This window comes from Mirounga angustirostris, unplaced genomic scaffold (genome assembly GCF_029215605.1).
Source record: "Mirounga angustirostris isolate CCGP_5_RB_7025 unplaced genomic scaffold, mMirAng1.0.hap1 SCAF_8, whole genome shotgun sequence".
In the NCBI taxonomy this organism is placed as follows: domain Eukaryota; kingdom Metazoa; phylum Chordata; class Mammalia; order Carnivora; family Phocidae; genus Mirounga; species Mirounga angustirostris.
Genome location: NW_026991716.1, coordinates 22,427,034 through 22,444,006, shown reverse-complemented (window position 1 = coordinate 22,444,006; position 16,973 = coordinate 22,427,034). Strand labels below are relative to the sequence as shown.

General features: G+C 46.2%; 1 protein-coding gene across 4 annotated transcripts in view; it reads right to left on the bottom strand.

Annotated features, from left to right (window-relative positions):
- LYRM4 (LYR motif containing 4) overlaps positions 1-16,973 on the bottom strand; it is a 282,708-nt gene that overhangs the window by 120,526 nt on the left and 145,209 nt on the right. The window contains exon 3 of one of the 4 annotated variants that reach the window (XM_064597242.1): positions 1,614-5,301. The exons of the other annotated variants lie outside the window; for them this stretch is intronic. Coding sequence (XP_064453312.1) covers positions 5,170-5,301 — 132 coding nt within the window. The 3' untranslated portion in view covers positions 1,614-5,169. Of the gene's footprint in view, positions 1-1,613; positions 5,302-16,973 lie in introns of those variants that run through there. 4 annotated transcript variants of the gene reach the window in all.

Here is a 16,973-nt window from a genome sequence, read left to right as displayed (position 1 = left end):
AGAGGTGTCCTGATGGCCCGTGAGCACTAGTAACTCACAAGCATCGCGGTGCCAGGGGAAAGTGAAGGAGGAGGTCAGAGCCACCGAATTATTGAAAAAGACAAAGTACAGAGTGGAGATTTAGGAGGATGAGGATGATCGTGTAGATATTTTCACTGCAAGTGAATTCCTTAATTTGATAAAAGAGAAAGGGGGTGGCGATGGTGGGGAATGAGTGCTCTGCACCGTTCCCAACAGAAGCCAGTGTCTTTAGTCTCCCTTCCCCTTGTCAATATAAAGAACACATATGGCTTCAGATGCAAGCAGGAAGGGTGGGCCTGGGGTTCCGTGGACCACACTCTGCATAACGTAGTCATAAACCATTTTGGAGGGTGAGATTAGCTGGATGGAGGGAGAGTCATGACGAGTAGAGCACAGAGGCTTGTCCTGGCCTCCCTTCTGGATGACCCAGAATAGCTGCGGGGTGAGCGGGAGCCATATGCACCCTTCTTCAGGGAGGAGACTGAGAAGCAGTGTTCGCCACGCCGGATGCTATACGATTTTCAGATGCTAACCTCAACAGACAAATGGGCCCACTGTCAACGTTTTTTAGAAGAAAGGCTAGTCAGGGAAATCCAAATCAAAACGTCAATGAGATACCACCTCACACCAGTCAGAATGGCTAAAATTAACAAGTCAGGAAACGACAGATGTTGGCGGGGATGCAGAGAAAGGGGAACCCTCCTACACTGTTGGTGGAAATGCAAGCTGGTGCAGCCACTCTGGAAAACAGTATGGAGGTTCCTCAAAAAGTTGAAAATAGAGCTACCCTACAACCCAGGAATTGCACTACTGGGTATTTACCCCAAAGATACAAATGTAGTGATCTGAAGGGGTACGTGCAACCCCAATGTTTATAGCAGCAATATCCACAATAGCCAAACTATGGAAAGAGCCAAGATGTCCATCAACAGATGAATGGATAAAGAAGATGTGGTATATATATATACAATGGAATATTATGCAGCCATCAAAAAAAACCCCCCATGAAATCTTGCCATTTGCAATGATGTGGATGGAACTAGAGGGTATTATGTGAAATAAGTCAGTCAGAGAAAGACATGTATCATATGATCTCACTGATATGAGGAATTCGTAATCTCAGGAAACAAACTGTGGGTTGCTGGAATGGTGGGGGGTGGGAGGGATGGGGTGGCTGGGTGATGGATATTGGGGAGGGTATGTGCTATGGTGAGTGCTGTGAATTGTGTAAGACTGATGAATCACAGACCTGTACTTCTGAAACAAATAATACATTATATGTTAAAAAAAAAAAAAAGAAGATAGTAGGAAGGGAAAAATGAAGGGGGAGAAATCGGAGGGGGAGATGAACCATGAGACTATGGACTCTGAGAAACAAACTGAGGGTTCTAGGGGGGAGGAGGGTGGGAGGATGGGTTAGCCTGGTGATGGGTATTAAAGAGGGCACGTTCTGCGTGGAGGACTGGGTGTTATGCACAAACAATGAATCATGGAACACTACATCAAAAACTAATGATGTAATGTATGGTGATTAACATTACATAATATAGTAAAATTAAAATAAATAAATAAATAATAGAACTACCATATTGGGAAAAAAAAGAAGGCTAAAATACCAATTATTTTTAAAGGACAAAAAAGAATCGTTATCTTTTGGGGGGATGTCTAGGTTAATAAAAGTAATTTTATATAACAGCTCAAATGATTCATTTATATTTCATTGATCTTGGGACAGTTTAGCAGGAATCCCTCTTAGAAGTGTTGACAATACCATGTTCCACGAGTGCTTGACTGAGTTTATCAGTGTTTTTTCAGGGCTCTAGTGGCAGACAGAAGTTATGATACGGCCTAAGGAAGAATTCTTTCACACACTTGTCAAAAAATGGAATCGGCTGCCTCAGGAAGCTGTCAATGCTCTGTAAGGAGGAGAAGGTGAGGATGGAGAAGGAATTTATATGCTGGACAGAGGTGGGACCAGATGGGCTCCTTCCACCTCTCAGCCTCTGTGACAACTTGTTGGGTCACCAGGACCCATCTCAGACATCTCTCAGAGCAGCTGGGTGGCCCCCGAGTGGCCCAGAGTTGAGCCATGTATTCTAATACTCTGGAAGAAAAGGGGGTCTCCTTGATGGACTGTTTGAAGATCCAGCAGCACATTTATCACGAATAAACACGTCTCCTCCCACACAACTCACTTTGTGGACACTGTGTTAACAGCCACCTTCTTGATGGATGGGCTACAAGGACACGGGGGTTCTCTTGTCGTGTGGCCTTTTTTTCCTGTGCTCCTAAACCTCCAGGGATGTGGTGAACAGAGTAGTGGTTCTCCTTGTCCACCAATCTAAAGGATGGAACCTTTGGGGGAGGGGTGCTCTCTTGAAAGAAATGCAGATGTGATACGGGGTGACCTAGTTGCAAGCAGCTCCACGTAAAAGGCTCCAAAGAAAACTGAAGAATGAAGAGCAAGGGGAGATTACAAAGAGCTCAGGTTGTAGGGAACTTCAATCAAAACAAACCTTCAGAAAAATAAAATAAGATGGAAACAGAGAAGGAGACAAACCACGAGAGGTGCTGAACTCTAGGAAACCAACTGAGGGTTGCTGGAGGGGAGGGGGTGGGGGAATGGGGTAACTGGGTGATGGGGATTAAGGAGGGCATGTGATGTGATGAGCACTGGGTGTTATATGCAACTGATGAATCTCTAAATGCTACCTCTGCAACTAATAATACACTATATGTTAATTAAATTGAATTTAAATAAAAAATTTAAAATAAATTAAAAAAATGAACCAAAAAACAAAAACCCTTCAAGTTTGCAGCCCATTTTGACAGACATATGAATTAGATTTTAAGTATTCCATTCAAATACAACACTTTTATGGCTTTTGGGAGAAAACAAAGAATGAAATCAGATCTTACTGTTAATGATGTTAGGAGAGCACACCAATTAATCTCTGTCCAGGTCCCGTGGTCTGATAGTCACTATCCTCGGGTGGCTGCTCACCCTCCTACGAACCATGGAACTTCTCCCTGACTGCCATGACACTCTGGGTCTTCCAGCTTCTGTCTTTGCTCAGGTTCCTCCGCCAAGAAAGGCTCATTCCACATCCACCACACAAAAGCCTACCCACCCTTTGAGCGAATGGTTGAAGCTTCCCTGGGGCCCCTGTGCAGAAGGGGCTCTCTCGCTCTCTCCTGGGAGCACTTAGTGCATGTGTCTCTGTGCCTGAACCAGTTCCTCTGCATGAGCCTCAGTGACTCTGGGGAGAAAGGCGGGGCTCACGTCCCACTTGTCCAACTTAGGACAGGACAGTGCTTTCACAGGACAGTGCTAGGCATGTAGAAAGTGCTCAGTAAGTACTCGGTAACTAAAAATACCAGAGTCTATCATCCCTGGTCATAAGCAAGGCTCTATGTCCACTAGTTCTAAAACCTGGATCTGTAAGTAATTATGCAGTGCTTTGGTGGTGAGTTACTAGTGGGATTACGGAACTGATCAAGGCAAGTCAATAAAAGTAGCAATAGGACCATTTTATTGTAACAAGAATGCTCATTCACTGTTAAGGAAAATCAAATGATTTAAATTTGGCCCAGCAGAAAATTTAAAGCTGTAATCCAGGGCTATAAGGGATTAACCCAGAGCAATTACAGAAGATGGAAGAGAAATATTCAGTTCATACAGGGAGGAAATATTAAAAAGTTATTTCAATGAGAGCTACAGAAGCAAGGCAATAAATGTTTGCATAACAGTTCTGTTGCATTTATTTTGGCTATAAAATGTGTCAGCACACATGGGGGGGGGCAGCCAGGGACGGATGCTGCTGGTGCTAATGACGGAGCATGTCGCTTCTGAGCTGGAGGTGAGAGGAACTGGTCAATGAAGCGAGGAAGTACAGTTACCAGCTTCAATTTACAGCCCTTCCAGAAGCCCCAATGGGCTTAGCCAGCCACATCCGACTATTACCATGCATAAACTGGTCATTAAAGCTGATCACACTTTTATTCTATAAACTTCAGAAGCTGGCATTAGAGTCCATTAGAAAAACACACAGCTTACTCAACCGCAAGTAGATGGGCTGGCTGGTTGGCCTAGAAACACTTATGAGCTCGGAGACTCATTAGGCAAATAACCTGCTGGGGAGGAAGGAGGAGGATCCGAGAAAAGAAAATTTAGTACATTTCAGGTCTTCATTGCTCACTCATCTGCAGCAATGCGCTGTCCCCTGTGCGCCACATTTCAATCTGATTCGGAGTGGACTCGGAGGAGCTGGGCTCCATCACGAGGGGTGGGGGCGGTGGGGAGGCTGCACTGGGGCCCTGCCTATTTCACACCATTGTTATGAGAATCAAATGCGATAGGAGACTTGATGTACCAACTGCCCCAGATACTTCCTAGGGCTCCATTACGTTCATTGTCTTCACGTTGTTGAGAGGATTAACTAAGAACAGTAGTGGGTATGTAGTCAGGGCTTGTTAAATGTTACTGATGTGCATGGCCTCGTGCACCGCCCGTCTGCTGTTGAGAGGAGTACCACCGGGTGTTAGATCCTGACCTCAAAGATCTCGAAGCCTCCTCACACTCTGGCTGTAAGAGTCTATGATTCTGTAATTGTCAAACACACCCACACTGTGGAGAGGGTGTCAGGGATGTCTGATATCACCTCCTGTTCGTGAACTTGAGCTTCCCTGGCTGGACTTGAGGACTGACAGACTCTCCTCATCTCTGCTCTGGGCCCCAGCCTCCTGTCTGGTAGGCCCATGATGCTTCCGGCTGGTCGTCAGAGTGGTCTGGTGTCAGGAGGTTGCTCTGGGCACTGAAAAGTTAGAGAGAGGCTGATAGCTGGCTCTGCTGGAGAAGCCTAGGGAGGGACTGTCCCTGCTCACTGTGCTCTCTGAGGATGGTAAAACCACCCGGGCAGGGATGGTTCCCTGATGGGGGACAGTGACAAACTCTGTCCCTGGCATTGTAGTGATTACACCACTACTACCGATGATGATGATGATGATGATGAAAGGTAATAGTCACATTTAATGAGCAATGACTGTGTGCCAGGCACTGTTCTAAGCATTTAATTAAGTCAATTAATTAGAAGTATTTAATTCTTCCTACCTCACAACAACTTTATGAGGAAGATACCATTATCATCATCAATTTGCAGGCTTTCTACAGGCAAACCCCATCCTTGGTATTTGATTTCCACATCTGGAAGGAGTGTAATTGCTCAGATGGGCATGCCCTTCCATTTCACATATAAGAATCCAGCATCTCAGTGGATCCCACTGAAAATATGATGAGAAAAGACAGTAAAAACAGTCACAACAACAAACAACACACCTAGACATAACCCTAAAAAGAATTAGTGTAAGGCTTTAAGAGAGAAGAACAATAAAACTTAAAAATGTAAAATGAGTTTGGATGAAATTAGATATACCATGTTCATGGAAGGACTGAATCATATAAAAATGTCAATCTTTTGCCAAATTAATTTATGTTTTAACACGATAATGAAAATCCCAGTGGGGTTTTTTGAGGTATTTGAGGAAACAACTTTCATGCTTATTTGAATGAATACAAAGTCAAGAATTAGAAAGAATATTTTTTTTTTTTTTTAATTTTTTTATTCTTATGTTAATCCCCTTACATTACAACATTAGTTTTAGATGAAGTGTTCCATGATTCATTGTTTGTGCACAACACCCAGTGCTCCATGCAGAATGTGCCCTCCTAAATACCCACCACCAGGCTAACCCATCCTCCCACCCCCCTCCCCTCTAGAACCCTGTTTGTTTTTCAGAGTCCATCGTCTCTCATGGTTCGTCTACCCCTCCGATTTCCCCCGCTTCATTCTTCCCCTCCCGCTACCTTCTTCTTCTTCTTCTTTTTTTTTTTTTCTTAACATATATTGCATTATTTGTTTCAGAGGTACAGATCTGAGATTCAACAGTCTTGCACAATTCACAGCGCTTACCAGAGCACATACACTCCCCAGTGTCTATCACCCAGTCCCCCCATCCCTCCCACCCCACCCCCCACTCCAACAACACTCAGTTTGTTTCCTGCGATTAAGAATTCCTCATATCAGTGAGATCATATGATACATGTCTTTCTCTGTTTGACTTATTTCACTCAACATAATACCCTCCAGTTCCATCCACGTCGTTGCAAATGGCAAGATCTCATTCCTTTTGATGGCTGCATAATATTCCATTGTATATATATACCACATCTTCTTTATCCATTCATCTGTCGATGGACATCTTGGCTCTTTCCACAGTTTGGCTATTGTGGACATTGCTGCTATAAACATCGGGGTGCACGTAGCCCTTCGGATCCCTACTTTTGTATCTTTGGGGTAAATACCCAGTAGTGCAATTGCTGGATCATATGGTAGCTCTATTTTCAACTTTTTGAGGAACCTCCATACAGTTTTCCAGAGTGGCTGCACCAGCTTGCATTCCCACCAACAGTGTAGGAGGGTTCCCCTTTCTCCGCATCCCCGCCAACATCTGTCGTTTCCTGACTTGTTCATTTTAGCCATTCTGACTGGTGTGAGGTGATATCTCATTGAGGTTTTGATTTGGATTTCCCTGATGCCGAGCGATATTGAGCACTTTTTCATGTGTCTGTTGGCCATTAGAAAGAATATTTTGATGAGGAAGATATTAAAGCATTTTTGAGATACAACTGAAAAAATTGGCACTGGCCCAAAGAGAGAGAAATGAGCAGAGTAAGAGTTAGAAACCAGACCCTACCGAACAGAGGTAGTTAATACATAAAATCGTACTCATGGGGATTTGGGGCTTAGCTTGAAGGGGATGTGGTAACTAGAACATTTCTTTGAAGTCCCCTACTGATCTTCATATAAATGGTGTATTCTGTTCCATAATAAATTTATACTCACTTTATAAAAATGTTTTCCCAAACTGTCAAGTAACTCTGGCCCTTTGAGAAGATGCATTTTATTTAGCCTGTGCCTTTGAGTGTCCCCGACACACCCAGTTGAGAGGCATCCTTTTATTTCCTAAGGTAGTTACACTTGATATGAACCACCAACATAAGTGAATCCTTTGATAGCAGAATTTCAGCTTTTGGTCTCTTGTCAGACCACAAGTTCTGCTGACCACCAACTGTCTGCTTCTCCCATAGAAGGTGGGCAGGACATTTGTGCCCCTCCTCTGACCTATAATGATGTCAGACAGTTTTCCATCCTGCCTGCAGCTCGCTCCACGATTCTTCCAGTGATATCCCAGCGTGAAGCGTCACTGTCACAGCCTTGCCATAGTAGAGCACCTGCTGTAGCAACCATTTTTCAAAGAGACCATTTTTATCATACTTGGTTTCCTAATAAGTTTTTAAAGAAGCTAACTGATACAAGGATACATGAAATTATATATAATTTTTTCAATCTTTTCTGTTTAGCAGTAAGAGGTAAAATCCTAGGTCACATGGTCTTCCTCTAAAAATAGCTCTTGATGCATATGTTCTTTTTCTTTCTAGAGTCTGGTAGCCTAAGTTGTTTTATGAAATATCTACATATAGTAACATAATATTATTGCTTTGGAATTTGCCATCATTTTATGAAATAGAAGAATGCCTGAAATGGCCAAAGTAGATCTTCGAGAAGTCAGTCCACAATTAGATGTACAGCAGAGAAAGAAGGCCAGTGCAAAGAATCTAGAGATGAATCTTCTTGTGTTTCCTCTCTCCACACATGCTCCATTCAACTCTGTTAGCCTTGAATTTTAGATACTGGATATTCCTAATGTGGAGGGAGGTGGTGAGGAGCTGACTTCTTATTTTCTCTGTGATATTCCTGGCAGCGCAGTGAACAAATCCCTATCTCTTCTCTAAACCCCATGTCGCAATTAATACTTACTGTGTTTCCTCCTCACTGGTAAGGACAAGAGACACCCCAGATGCAGGATTGTGTCCTCTCATCAGTGTGACCAAGCGCCCGGCTTACCCCTATTGTCCCAGCGTGATTATTAATAGAGCCTTCTTTCACTCTCAGGGGTCCCCCTTTGTGATGATGAATTATATGGTCGCCCTATCTCTTACCCACCATTGTCAGATTTCTAGGCCATTCCGTTGTTTTTCTGCATGTCTGATGTTCAGTTGAAAATTTTTTTAAAAAGCCCACCAAGAGATGGCCTCTTTCTTTTGAATTCCAGGCCACCAGAGTAAAGGAAATCAAACCATTGTAATGGGTCTCAGAAAACTGTGGCCTCAAAGAGCCTGAAGCCATGGGAAGCCAGCAGGGGTTCCCATTCCATCAGCATACTGTCCCCTCTGCAGGAATGAGTCCCTTTTTGAACAAATATACATGTAAGGCAGTGGGTCCTAACCAGACGGGCCTCAGAACCACAGGGTCAGCTCTCAAGGATACACATGGTCAGGCCCCACTCAGCGAGTCTCTCATTAGGGAGGTGGGGGAGGGGGTCCATGCATGTCACCATTCTCTTGCATCTGATTGGCACCCCTGAGTTCTACACTGAGCATAAATATAAGGGCATTCAGGCTCAGCATTTATTATTAGTATTTAAAAATGATCAGTTTTTTTTTTCCAATGGGTGAATATTTTTCCAAAAAAACAAACGAAAAGCTAGGGTTGGTATTTACCCACCTGGTGCTCTATGGGCATAGCCCTTCCAGAAGGTACAGTCGTGGACTACAAGACCAGGTTGGGGGAGGGAGGTGTCTTTGTACCTCAGTGTTGCTCTAGGATGCCACACTGTTAATGAAGGCCAGGGGGTCCTCCTACACCTGTCCTTTAGAGCTACTGGGTGTCTGTGGATGATTTCTACCTGCTAGTCTGGACCACTGCTCGGGGTGGGCAGACAGTTATAAAACAGGAGACAGCCACTAGCTGTCTTCCCACCCTATCCAGATAGTCTCCTTCCTCCGCCCCGGAGGCACAGGTGACCACGTGGGGACACTGGATACAAACAGTCTGCCAGCCCCCTCGCAGGAGCCTCCTGGAATCCGCAGGAGCCTCCTGGAATCCGGGGTGAAGCATTGCATAACTAAGGCTCTGGGAGATGAAAGCATCCAATGGCAAGCATGCAAGTTAGCCCTGCGACTCAGTCACCGAGCCCTTCTTGGAACTGGGCAGAACTCAGAACCCAAACATCACGTCAGAGTGAAACCTGGCTCTTCCCTGGGATGGTGACAAGCCCAGGCAAAGCGCCAGAGACGCCGGCCTTCCTGCACTGCGCTCGGCTGCACCTCAGCCCCTGAACTCAGTGCTCTGGGTCACCAAAAGCACAGCAGCATGACCAAAATCCCGGCACCGCTATAATTAGTGACAAGGTGATGCAACTGCCTAGGCAGGCGATTCCTGGGATGGTGCTGGGACCAGCAAGCTCCTGACTATATGCTTATCAACTTGCTTGAGGAAGATCCTTGGCAAAGTTTCTGGGACAAGCAGGTGCTATTTTATCCCTTCAGGGACACCTTTTTTCAGGGTCAGCTTGATTCAATTCTGATTTTACTTTTTTTTTTTTTCTTAGAGAGAGGGAGAGAGGGAGGGGAGGGGCTGAGGGAGAGAAAGAATCTTAAGCAGACTCCACGCCCAGGGCGGAGCCTGATGTGGGGCTCGATCCACAACCCTGAGATCCTGACTTGAGGTGAAATCAAAAGTCAGATGCTTAACTGACTGAGCCACCCAGGCACCCCTCAACTCTGATTTTACATTTGCTTTAAGCCAATATAACTGAAAAGGTTAGGTGGCAAAAAAAAAAAAAAAGAGAGAGAGAGAGGGAGAAAGAAATACGGAGTTCGATGATTACCCACCACTTTAGACAATGGTTTCTAGAGACTTGCAGATCGACTTTATTTCATTTGGTTTGGCTCTGGCCACAGGTGGTCAGATGGTACAGAGCACGGTCACTCACACTACTCTGTTTGATTGGATAAGTTCTTCACTTTGTGGGCTTCCAGGTTCGGGGAGAGCACTGAGGCACCTGTCAGGAGTGACCAAGTGTCCCCAGATGAGCAACGAGCATCCCCTCCCCTCCTGTGCTCACACCTCTCACAGACCCAGGTTTGCTGGAACAGGTTCTCTGCAACAATCCCACGCTCAGCAGCTTCTGACGGATACCATGGCCGTTGGCAGCCGCCCTACCTCCACCTCAGGGGCCGGAGCCTGGCTCATGCAAGAAATGGTGTGAAACAACAGAAACAAACAAGAAGTCAAACTCCACCCCCTTTCCTCCAACTTGCCCCTTTGTCAAGCTCAGCATCTTTACATGGCAGGACACAGATCTTCCTTTCAACCAGCTGCCTTGCATTCCTTTGCATCCATCCCCGTGGGGACCCGCTATGTCATATCCAGGGACATTAAAACACACGGTCAACACTACATCAAAAACTAATGATGTAATGTATGGTGATTAACATAACAATTAAAAAAACCCATATGGTCAGCAACATCCTTACTTTCCCAGGGCTTGGGAACCTTCTGGGAAGGATATTAAACCTTAAACAACATTGGGGTCAGACATACATCAACACGTTTGATTAAGTGTCTCTCTTCTGTCTCTCCCCATCCAGAAGTCAGGTTGAAAAGAGCACCAAAATGGACAGGAGAGAAGAACACCCACGTGAACTGAAAGCCTGGCAGGGCCTTAGAGGGAGCACTGGGTCCAGATGCACTAAGGAGCTATGCTTGCCAGCCTCTCACCCAGCACTCAGGGCAGGGCGGAGATTTGGACAGTGGACGTCAGCAGTGATGGGCAGTCAGTGGATGGCACCTCTGCTTAACATGGCTCACCCCAACAATATCCTAATCCTGATCCCACCATCTTCCATAGGACCCCCAAATTGGCAGGGTCAAGGAGACACTTAAGTATACGTGTAAGGACCCCTGGACATTCTCAGAAATGTCTGGGGGAGGGGAACCACTAGAAAACACAGGGTCTCTGTTGGCCTGGGGAGAGGGCAAAGATGATATTCAGCCAGTATGTACCAGACTTGCTAAAATGGGGCACGACCGCCAGACTGCGGGTCAATGGCTGCTGCTTGGGGACCTTCCCTCCCTGAGGGTCCATGATGTCTGCGCCTCACACTTAGAGTCCTCCCTCCCTCCTGCCACCTCCAGGGCAGGATGCCTGGACCTCACACTCAGGGTCCTCGTCTGGCTTGGTGGGTTGTCGTCCTGCTCGAGCTTGGCCAGTTTTCATTCTGAGGGGTCAAGGCCTGTGCCACACTGGTGGTTAAACATGGAATATCACCTACAGGGTAGGGGCTTTGGAGAATAAATTTGGGCTATTCCTGGAAAGTATAGTATGCATAGTATGCACAGGCTACTGATCACAAGGCTCACATTTTCTTGTTTCTTTCTAGCATGCTGCAGGGGAGATGTGAAGACAGCTGCGCAGAATGGCCTGTATTTTGCTCCTGGAAGTTATTGTGGGTGAAGGAGAAAGGGAAGGCCAGAAGCTAGAGCCTGAAATGACACCATGGGTTTGAGGAGATAGGGGCCTGGAGGTTCTCTTTTGGTGCCAGCCCAGTGTGGTGGCTCCTCGGAATTCCTCGGCACTCTCAAGGTCAAGCCCACCTCCCTGATCCCTGGGGCTCTAGTAGGACACGGGGAACTTGCCATCAGCTTACACCGCCTCCACACTGTCCCTGAAGCCCAGTTACTGAACATACCTTCCAACTAAAAGCCCGGGAAGCCAAGAATTAACCCCAGAAGGGCTCTACCAACTCTTAGACAGAAACATCCACACCAACATTGCATCATCGACAACGCCAACAGGAAAGATGGGCATCTTTTCTCTTCTCCCGTGGCTGTGTCCACTATTGCTCTCCACCATGTGACGGACAGTCCAGATTTCTGAGATATGTCACAGAGGGATGGTGGGCTGGTGGAGGAAATAACCAGTCCCTACAGAACCTGCGGAGGGAATCAGCAGTCAACGAGTGAACTGCAGTTTGTCTCCCCGGCAGGCGGAGAGAACCCGGCCTTTGAATGGAGAGCTGCAGACACCCTGCCAGCATTCAGCCATGGCCAGGACACGTGGCTCTCCTGCCCACGGTTCTGCTTTCACTCGCCACAGAGCAGGGCAGGCTGCAGCGGGCTGGATTATCTGGGTGGACCCCCATTTCGGTGCCCTCCCGGTTTCCCCGGGAAGGAGACAACCAGCTCCCTGCAGCCTTGGAGCAACCTCCTTCCACCCGCCCTGGGCAGATGGCCACAGGGGAAGACACCGTGTGCACATGAACAGTGGCTTTTCTCTTAACGACCCCGACTTCCTTTAAATGTGCTCATCGTCAGCTGCTAAGGGGAAAGTGCAAGGAAATTAACCGGCCTGCTCCAACTTTTTGCCATGGCTGATTTTAAAGAGTCTGTGATCATTCTCTCCTGTCAGGGCAACTGCAGTTCAGCCTTTTTACTTTCACTTGCTTCAGTGAAATCATACCAGAGCCATTTTATGCAGATTGTGACAACCTCATACTCTGTGTGCAATAATTATAGCAACAACTAATAGCTATCTAGCTTTACAGTTATCTGTACACTTTATTGGCTTGCCTGATCATTGTATGTAGAGCAGACATCCTGTTTTATTTTTTTAAAGATTTTATTTATTTATTTGATAGAGAGAGCACGCACAAGTAGGCAGAGCGGCAGACAGAGGGGCAAGCAGCGGGAGAGGGAGAAGCAGACTCCCCGCCGAGCGGGGAGCCTGACCCGGGGCTCGATCCCAGGACCCTGCGATCCTGACCTGAGCCGAAGGGAGACGCTTAACCCAGGTGCCCCTCAACCTCTCTGTTTTAAAGAGCCCTAGGGTCTAAGGGGTAAACTTAATTTATCCAGCATCACAGGGTCAATACTTATGACCCTGAGTTTTAGCAAAGCTCTAAATTCTATTCCTTTAAATCTCAGTGTATTCCGTGAGTACAGTGTGGTTTTTTAAAAAAAAAAAGTATTAAAAGAAATTAAAAAAAACAACCCCATCCCACCACCTCAAAATCACCTTTATTTTTATTTCTGCAAACTCCTTTTGTCCTGTTGACACACAAAACATTCAAAGTTGCTGTTTGCACACTGTCGCACATGTACTGTTTGGCGTGACTGACCAAGAATCCTGACAGCATCCCCCCAGGCTGTTTCTACGCAGCCTTCACAACTGTGTTTTGTAAACAATGCATTTCAACAGACAGCCTCACTTCTAGTAGCTCAGCTGAGAACATGATCGATTCTCCAATATGGTTAACTCCCCGCTACCTCCTTTTTAAACATTTTGGAGATAAGACTTTTTTGCTAGAAAACATATTACTTTGATGAGTCACGTGTCTTTTGCCTCTTTTTTCTACTCTTTCCTCCCCTCTGCCCCTGCCCCTGTGTGTCTGACTGGGCTACAAGTATGACTTCAGAAACGTGTGTCCCTCATGGATGGGATCTCTGAGAGAATTCTCTCAGTTCAGGGAAATGGGGATACACTTTAAATAACCTCGACTGCCCGAAGGCAGCCATTTAGGGAAGAATACACGTTGCCTAGAGATTGGGTTTCCTTTGCCAGGGCACGGGGGAGGGGTGGTCTTCCCTGGCCAAGGCCCCCCCCCCCCCCCCCCCCCCCCCGGCAGGCATACCACCTCCTGCTCAGCCAGAGTTTCTCTGACTCCAGTGTGTGTGAGTTTGCCAGAGGGCTCTTTGCCAAGCCCCAGAGACCGACTTAGCAGATCTGGGATGAGGCCTCAGACCATGTTTGGAAAAGTGCTCTGTGGACTCGGGGCCTTCTGTTCTGTCTGTTGCAGCACCAGCCACACCATCCTGACTTTATATTTTATGCAGTTTATGTGTTTGTCTCTGACAGAGGCTGGGGCTGCGTCTGTTTCATGTCCCTTACACCCAGCCCTGCGCAGTTAGCTTCCTTCCCATCCCCTGATGAAACCGTAGTCTCAGAAGAGCCTGGAAACGAGTCCTCATCCCATGGCCTGTGGGATACCTTTTGTGTCCTTGGGCATAGCTACGGGAGGAGAAAGGGTGGGACCCTTGCCCCACCTCAGTCCGCGGCACACAGCTGCTAGAATCATCTCTCTCTGAGCCTATGAAGATTCTTGGCATAGAAACCTGTGGTTTCCTTTTTTTTTTTTTTTTTAAAGATTTTATTTTTTATTTATTTGAGAGAGAGAGTGTGAGAGAGAGCACAGAGGGGGTAGGGTCAGAGGGAGGAGCAGACTCCCTGCTGAGCAGGGAGCCCGATGTGGGACTCGATCCTGGGACTCTGGGATCATGACCTGAGCCATAGGCAGTCGCTTAACCAACTGAGCCACCCAGGTGCCCGAAACCTGTGGTTTCTTTACTCGTACTGAATCCTCAACCCCTGGCTGAGCTCTAGGACCTCCACCAACTCTTCTCCCCCTTCAGAGCAAGTGGGTGGAGCCAAACACTTGATTTTGTTGCCTGAACATGGAACCCCGGGTCTACGCAGGTGGGGTCTGAGCCCATGAACCAGTCTGGGTGCCGGCGTGCCCATGAGCCATCCCTAGTGCTCAGCAATCTCTGCTGAACGGACGAATGAGCCCAGGAGCAGGAGGTGCTTGTGCAAGGTCTCAGGGCAAGGCCTGTCAGAGGAGGAGGAAGAAACTAGCCATAGGAGTCAAGCCCGGCAGAAGGCTTCCTCCGCAGAAAGCCCCTCTTGGGCCTGTTCCTCGCTTTGTTCAGAAAGAAGACGTTCTAGTTCTGTTCATCTGAACGACAGAAACTTCATCATCTGAGGCAGTCAGCTGTTTTCTAGGAAGAGTGAACCTTGAGGCCTTTGAGGATGGTCCAGTGTTAAAAGCTGCGCTCTGGATGTTCATTTTGACCCCCGAGCCCCAAACTTGACCTGCTATAAGTAGCTTTCCTTGGGCCTGACTTCTGATTTGCTTTTCGGTTCAAGTAAGGTGGATGCTCCATTTCTGTCATCAAGGTGAAGGGACCCTCACACTGGAGTCAGCCCTGAGGACATGGACCAGCCAGTGGGACAAGCCCCTCTTTTATTTATTTATTGTTTGTTTATAGATTTATTTATTTATTTTAGAGGGGGAGGGGCAGAGGGAGGCGGAAAGGCAGAGAATCCCAAGCAGACTCCCCGCTGAGTGCGGAGCCTGATGTGGCCTCGACCCCAGGATCCTGAGATCATGACTGCAGCTGAAATCTGGAGTTGGATGCTTAACCGACTAAGACACCCACGCGCCCCAACAAGCCCCTCTTTTAGAGTAGTTTGCTCAACCTTTCTCCTTTCCTTTCCACCCAATGTCTTAGTTAGAGTGACGTGTTCCTGGCAGTTAGCGCTGGGAATCTACTATAGGAAACTACAGAGTTTACCACAAATTTAACCATTCTAGATTTCCTTTATTTTTTTGACAGAAATATCCCACACTCTTGTAATGCACAATGAAAGATCACCCAGGGCTGTGAGAACACAAAGAAAAGCTGTTTATTGATAAAAGCTGTTTATGTCCTTAGCCATTTGGTAGTGACTTTGACAGAGCCGGGCCACCAGCACTAACTCACTATAATGTTCAGGGGAATGGAGACCAATCCTCTGAGGCCACAAGGAGATAAGCAGTGTTGCTGCTATAAATGCTGTTATTTGAAGAATGTAAACAACAGGCAGATATGGCCAAGGAAAATGTATAAAAAATTAAAGCATAGGGGGGCCTGGGTGGCTCAGTCAGTTAAGTGTCTGACTCTTGATTTCGGCTCAGGTCATGATCTCAGTGTCCTAGGATCCAGCCCCGCGTCGGGCTCGGTGCTCAGCATGGAGTCTGCTTGAAATTCTTTCTCTCCTTTCTCTGGCCCTCCCCCCCGCCCGCACACTCTCTCTCTCAAATAAATAACTTACTAAAAATTAAAGCACTGTGTGAAAAAGATTTTATGCAACAATGCCACTCCCGGGTATATGTTTACAAAAAATGAGAACAAATGTCCACATGGAAAGGTGTACAAGAATGTGTACAGCAGTATTATTCACAATTGTGAAAAGGTAGAAACAACCCAGTGTCCATGAAGGGATAGACAGAATGTCGTATGTCCAAACAGTGGATCCATGTAATGGAACATTATCTAGCCATAAAAATGGGTGAAGCATTGATACATGCTACAACATGGACGACTCTTGAAAACATTATGCTGAGTGAAAGAAGTTGGACACATAAAACCACACATTATCTGACTCCATGTATATGAAATGTCCAAAAGAGGGAAATCCATAGAGCTAGAAAGTAGATCAGTGGTTGTCAAGTGGGTGAGTAGGAGAGAATGTGGGTGACTCCCAGTGGGTATGGGGTTTCTTTTTGGGGTGCTGCAATGTTCTAAAAGTGATTATGGTGATGGATATTCACATAACGCCAATTATACTAAAAACCATACTTCAAATGGCACATAAAACTCAATAAATTTGTTAAAAGGTATTGAAAAGGACATACGTAAAGATACATTAAAAACACTGTCTATACTTGTGCTATCCTATTGGCCTCATGGCTGTTTAGCACCTGAAATATGGCTAGTCCAAATTGAGATGTTCTGGAAGTATAAAATACACACTGGGTTTCAAAAACTTAATAAGGAAAAAAGAATGCAAAAATTAACATTTTTTTTTGTACTGCAGGTTGAAATGATAATATTCTAGACACACCAAGTTAAAGAAAATATATTATTATTATTTTTTAAAGATTTTAGTTATTTATTTGACAGAGAGAGAGACAGCGAGAGAGGGAACACAAGCAGGGGGAGTGGGAGAGGGAGAAGCAGGCTTCCCGCGGAGCAGGGAGCCGGATGCGGGGCTCAATCCTGGGACTCCAGGATCATGACCTGAGCCGAAGGCAGACGCCCAATGACTGAGCCACTCAGGCGCCCAAGAAAATATATTATTAAATTAATTTTGCCAGGTTCTTAATCTTATGAATGTGACTACTAGAAAATTTAAAATTACACATGTGGTTTGCATTTATAGCTTGTATT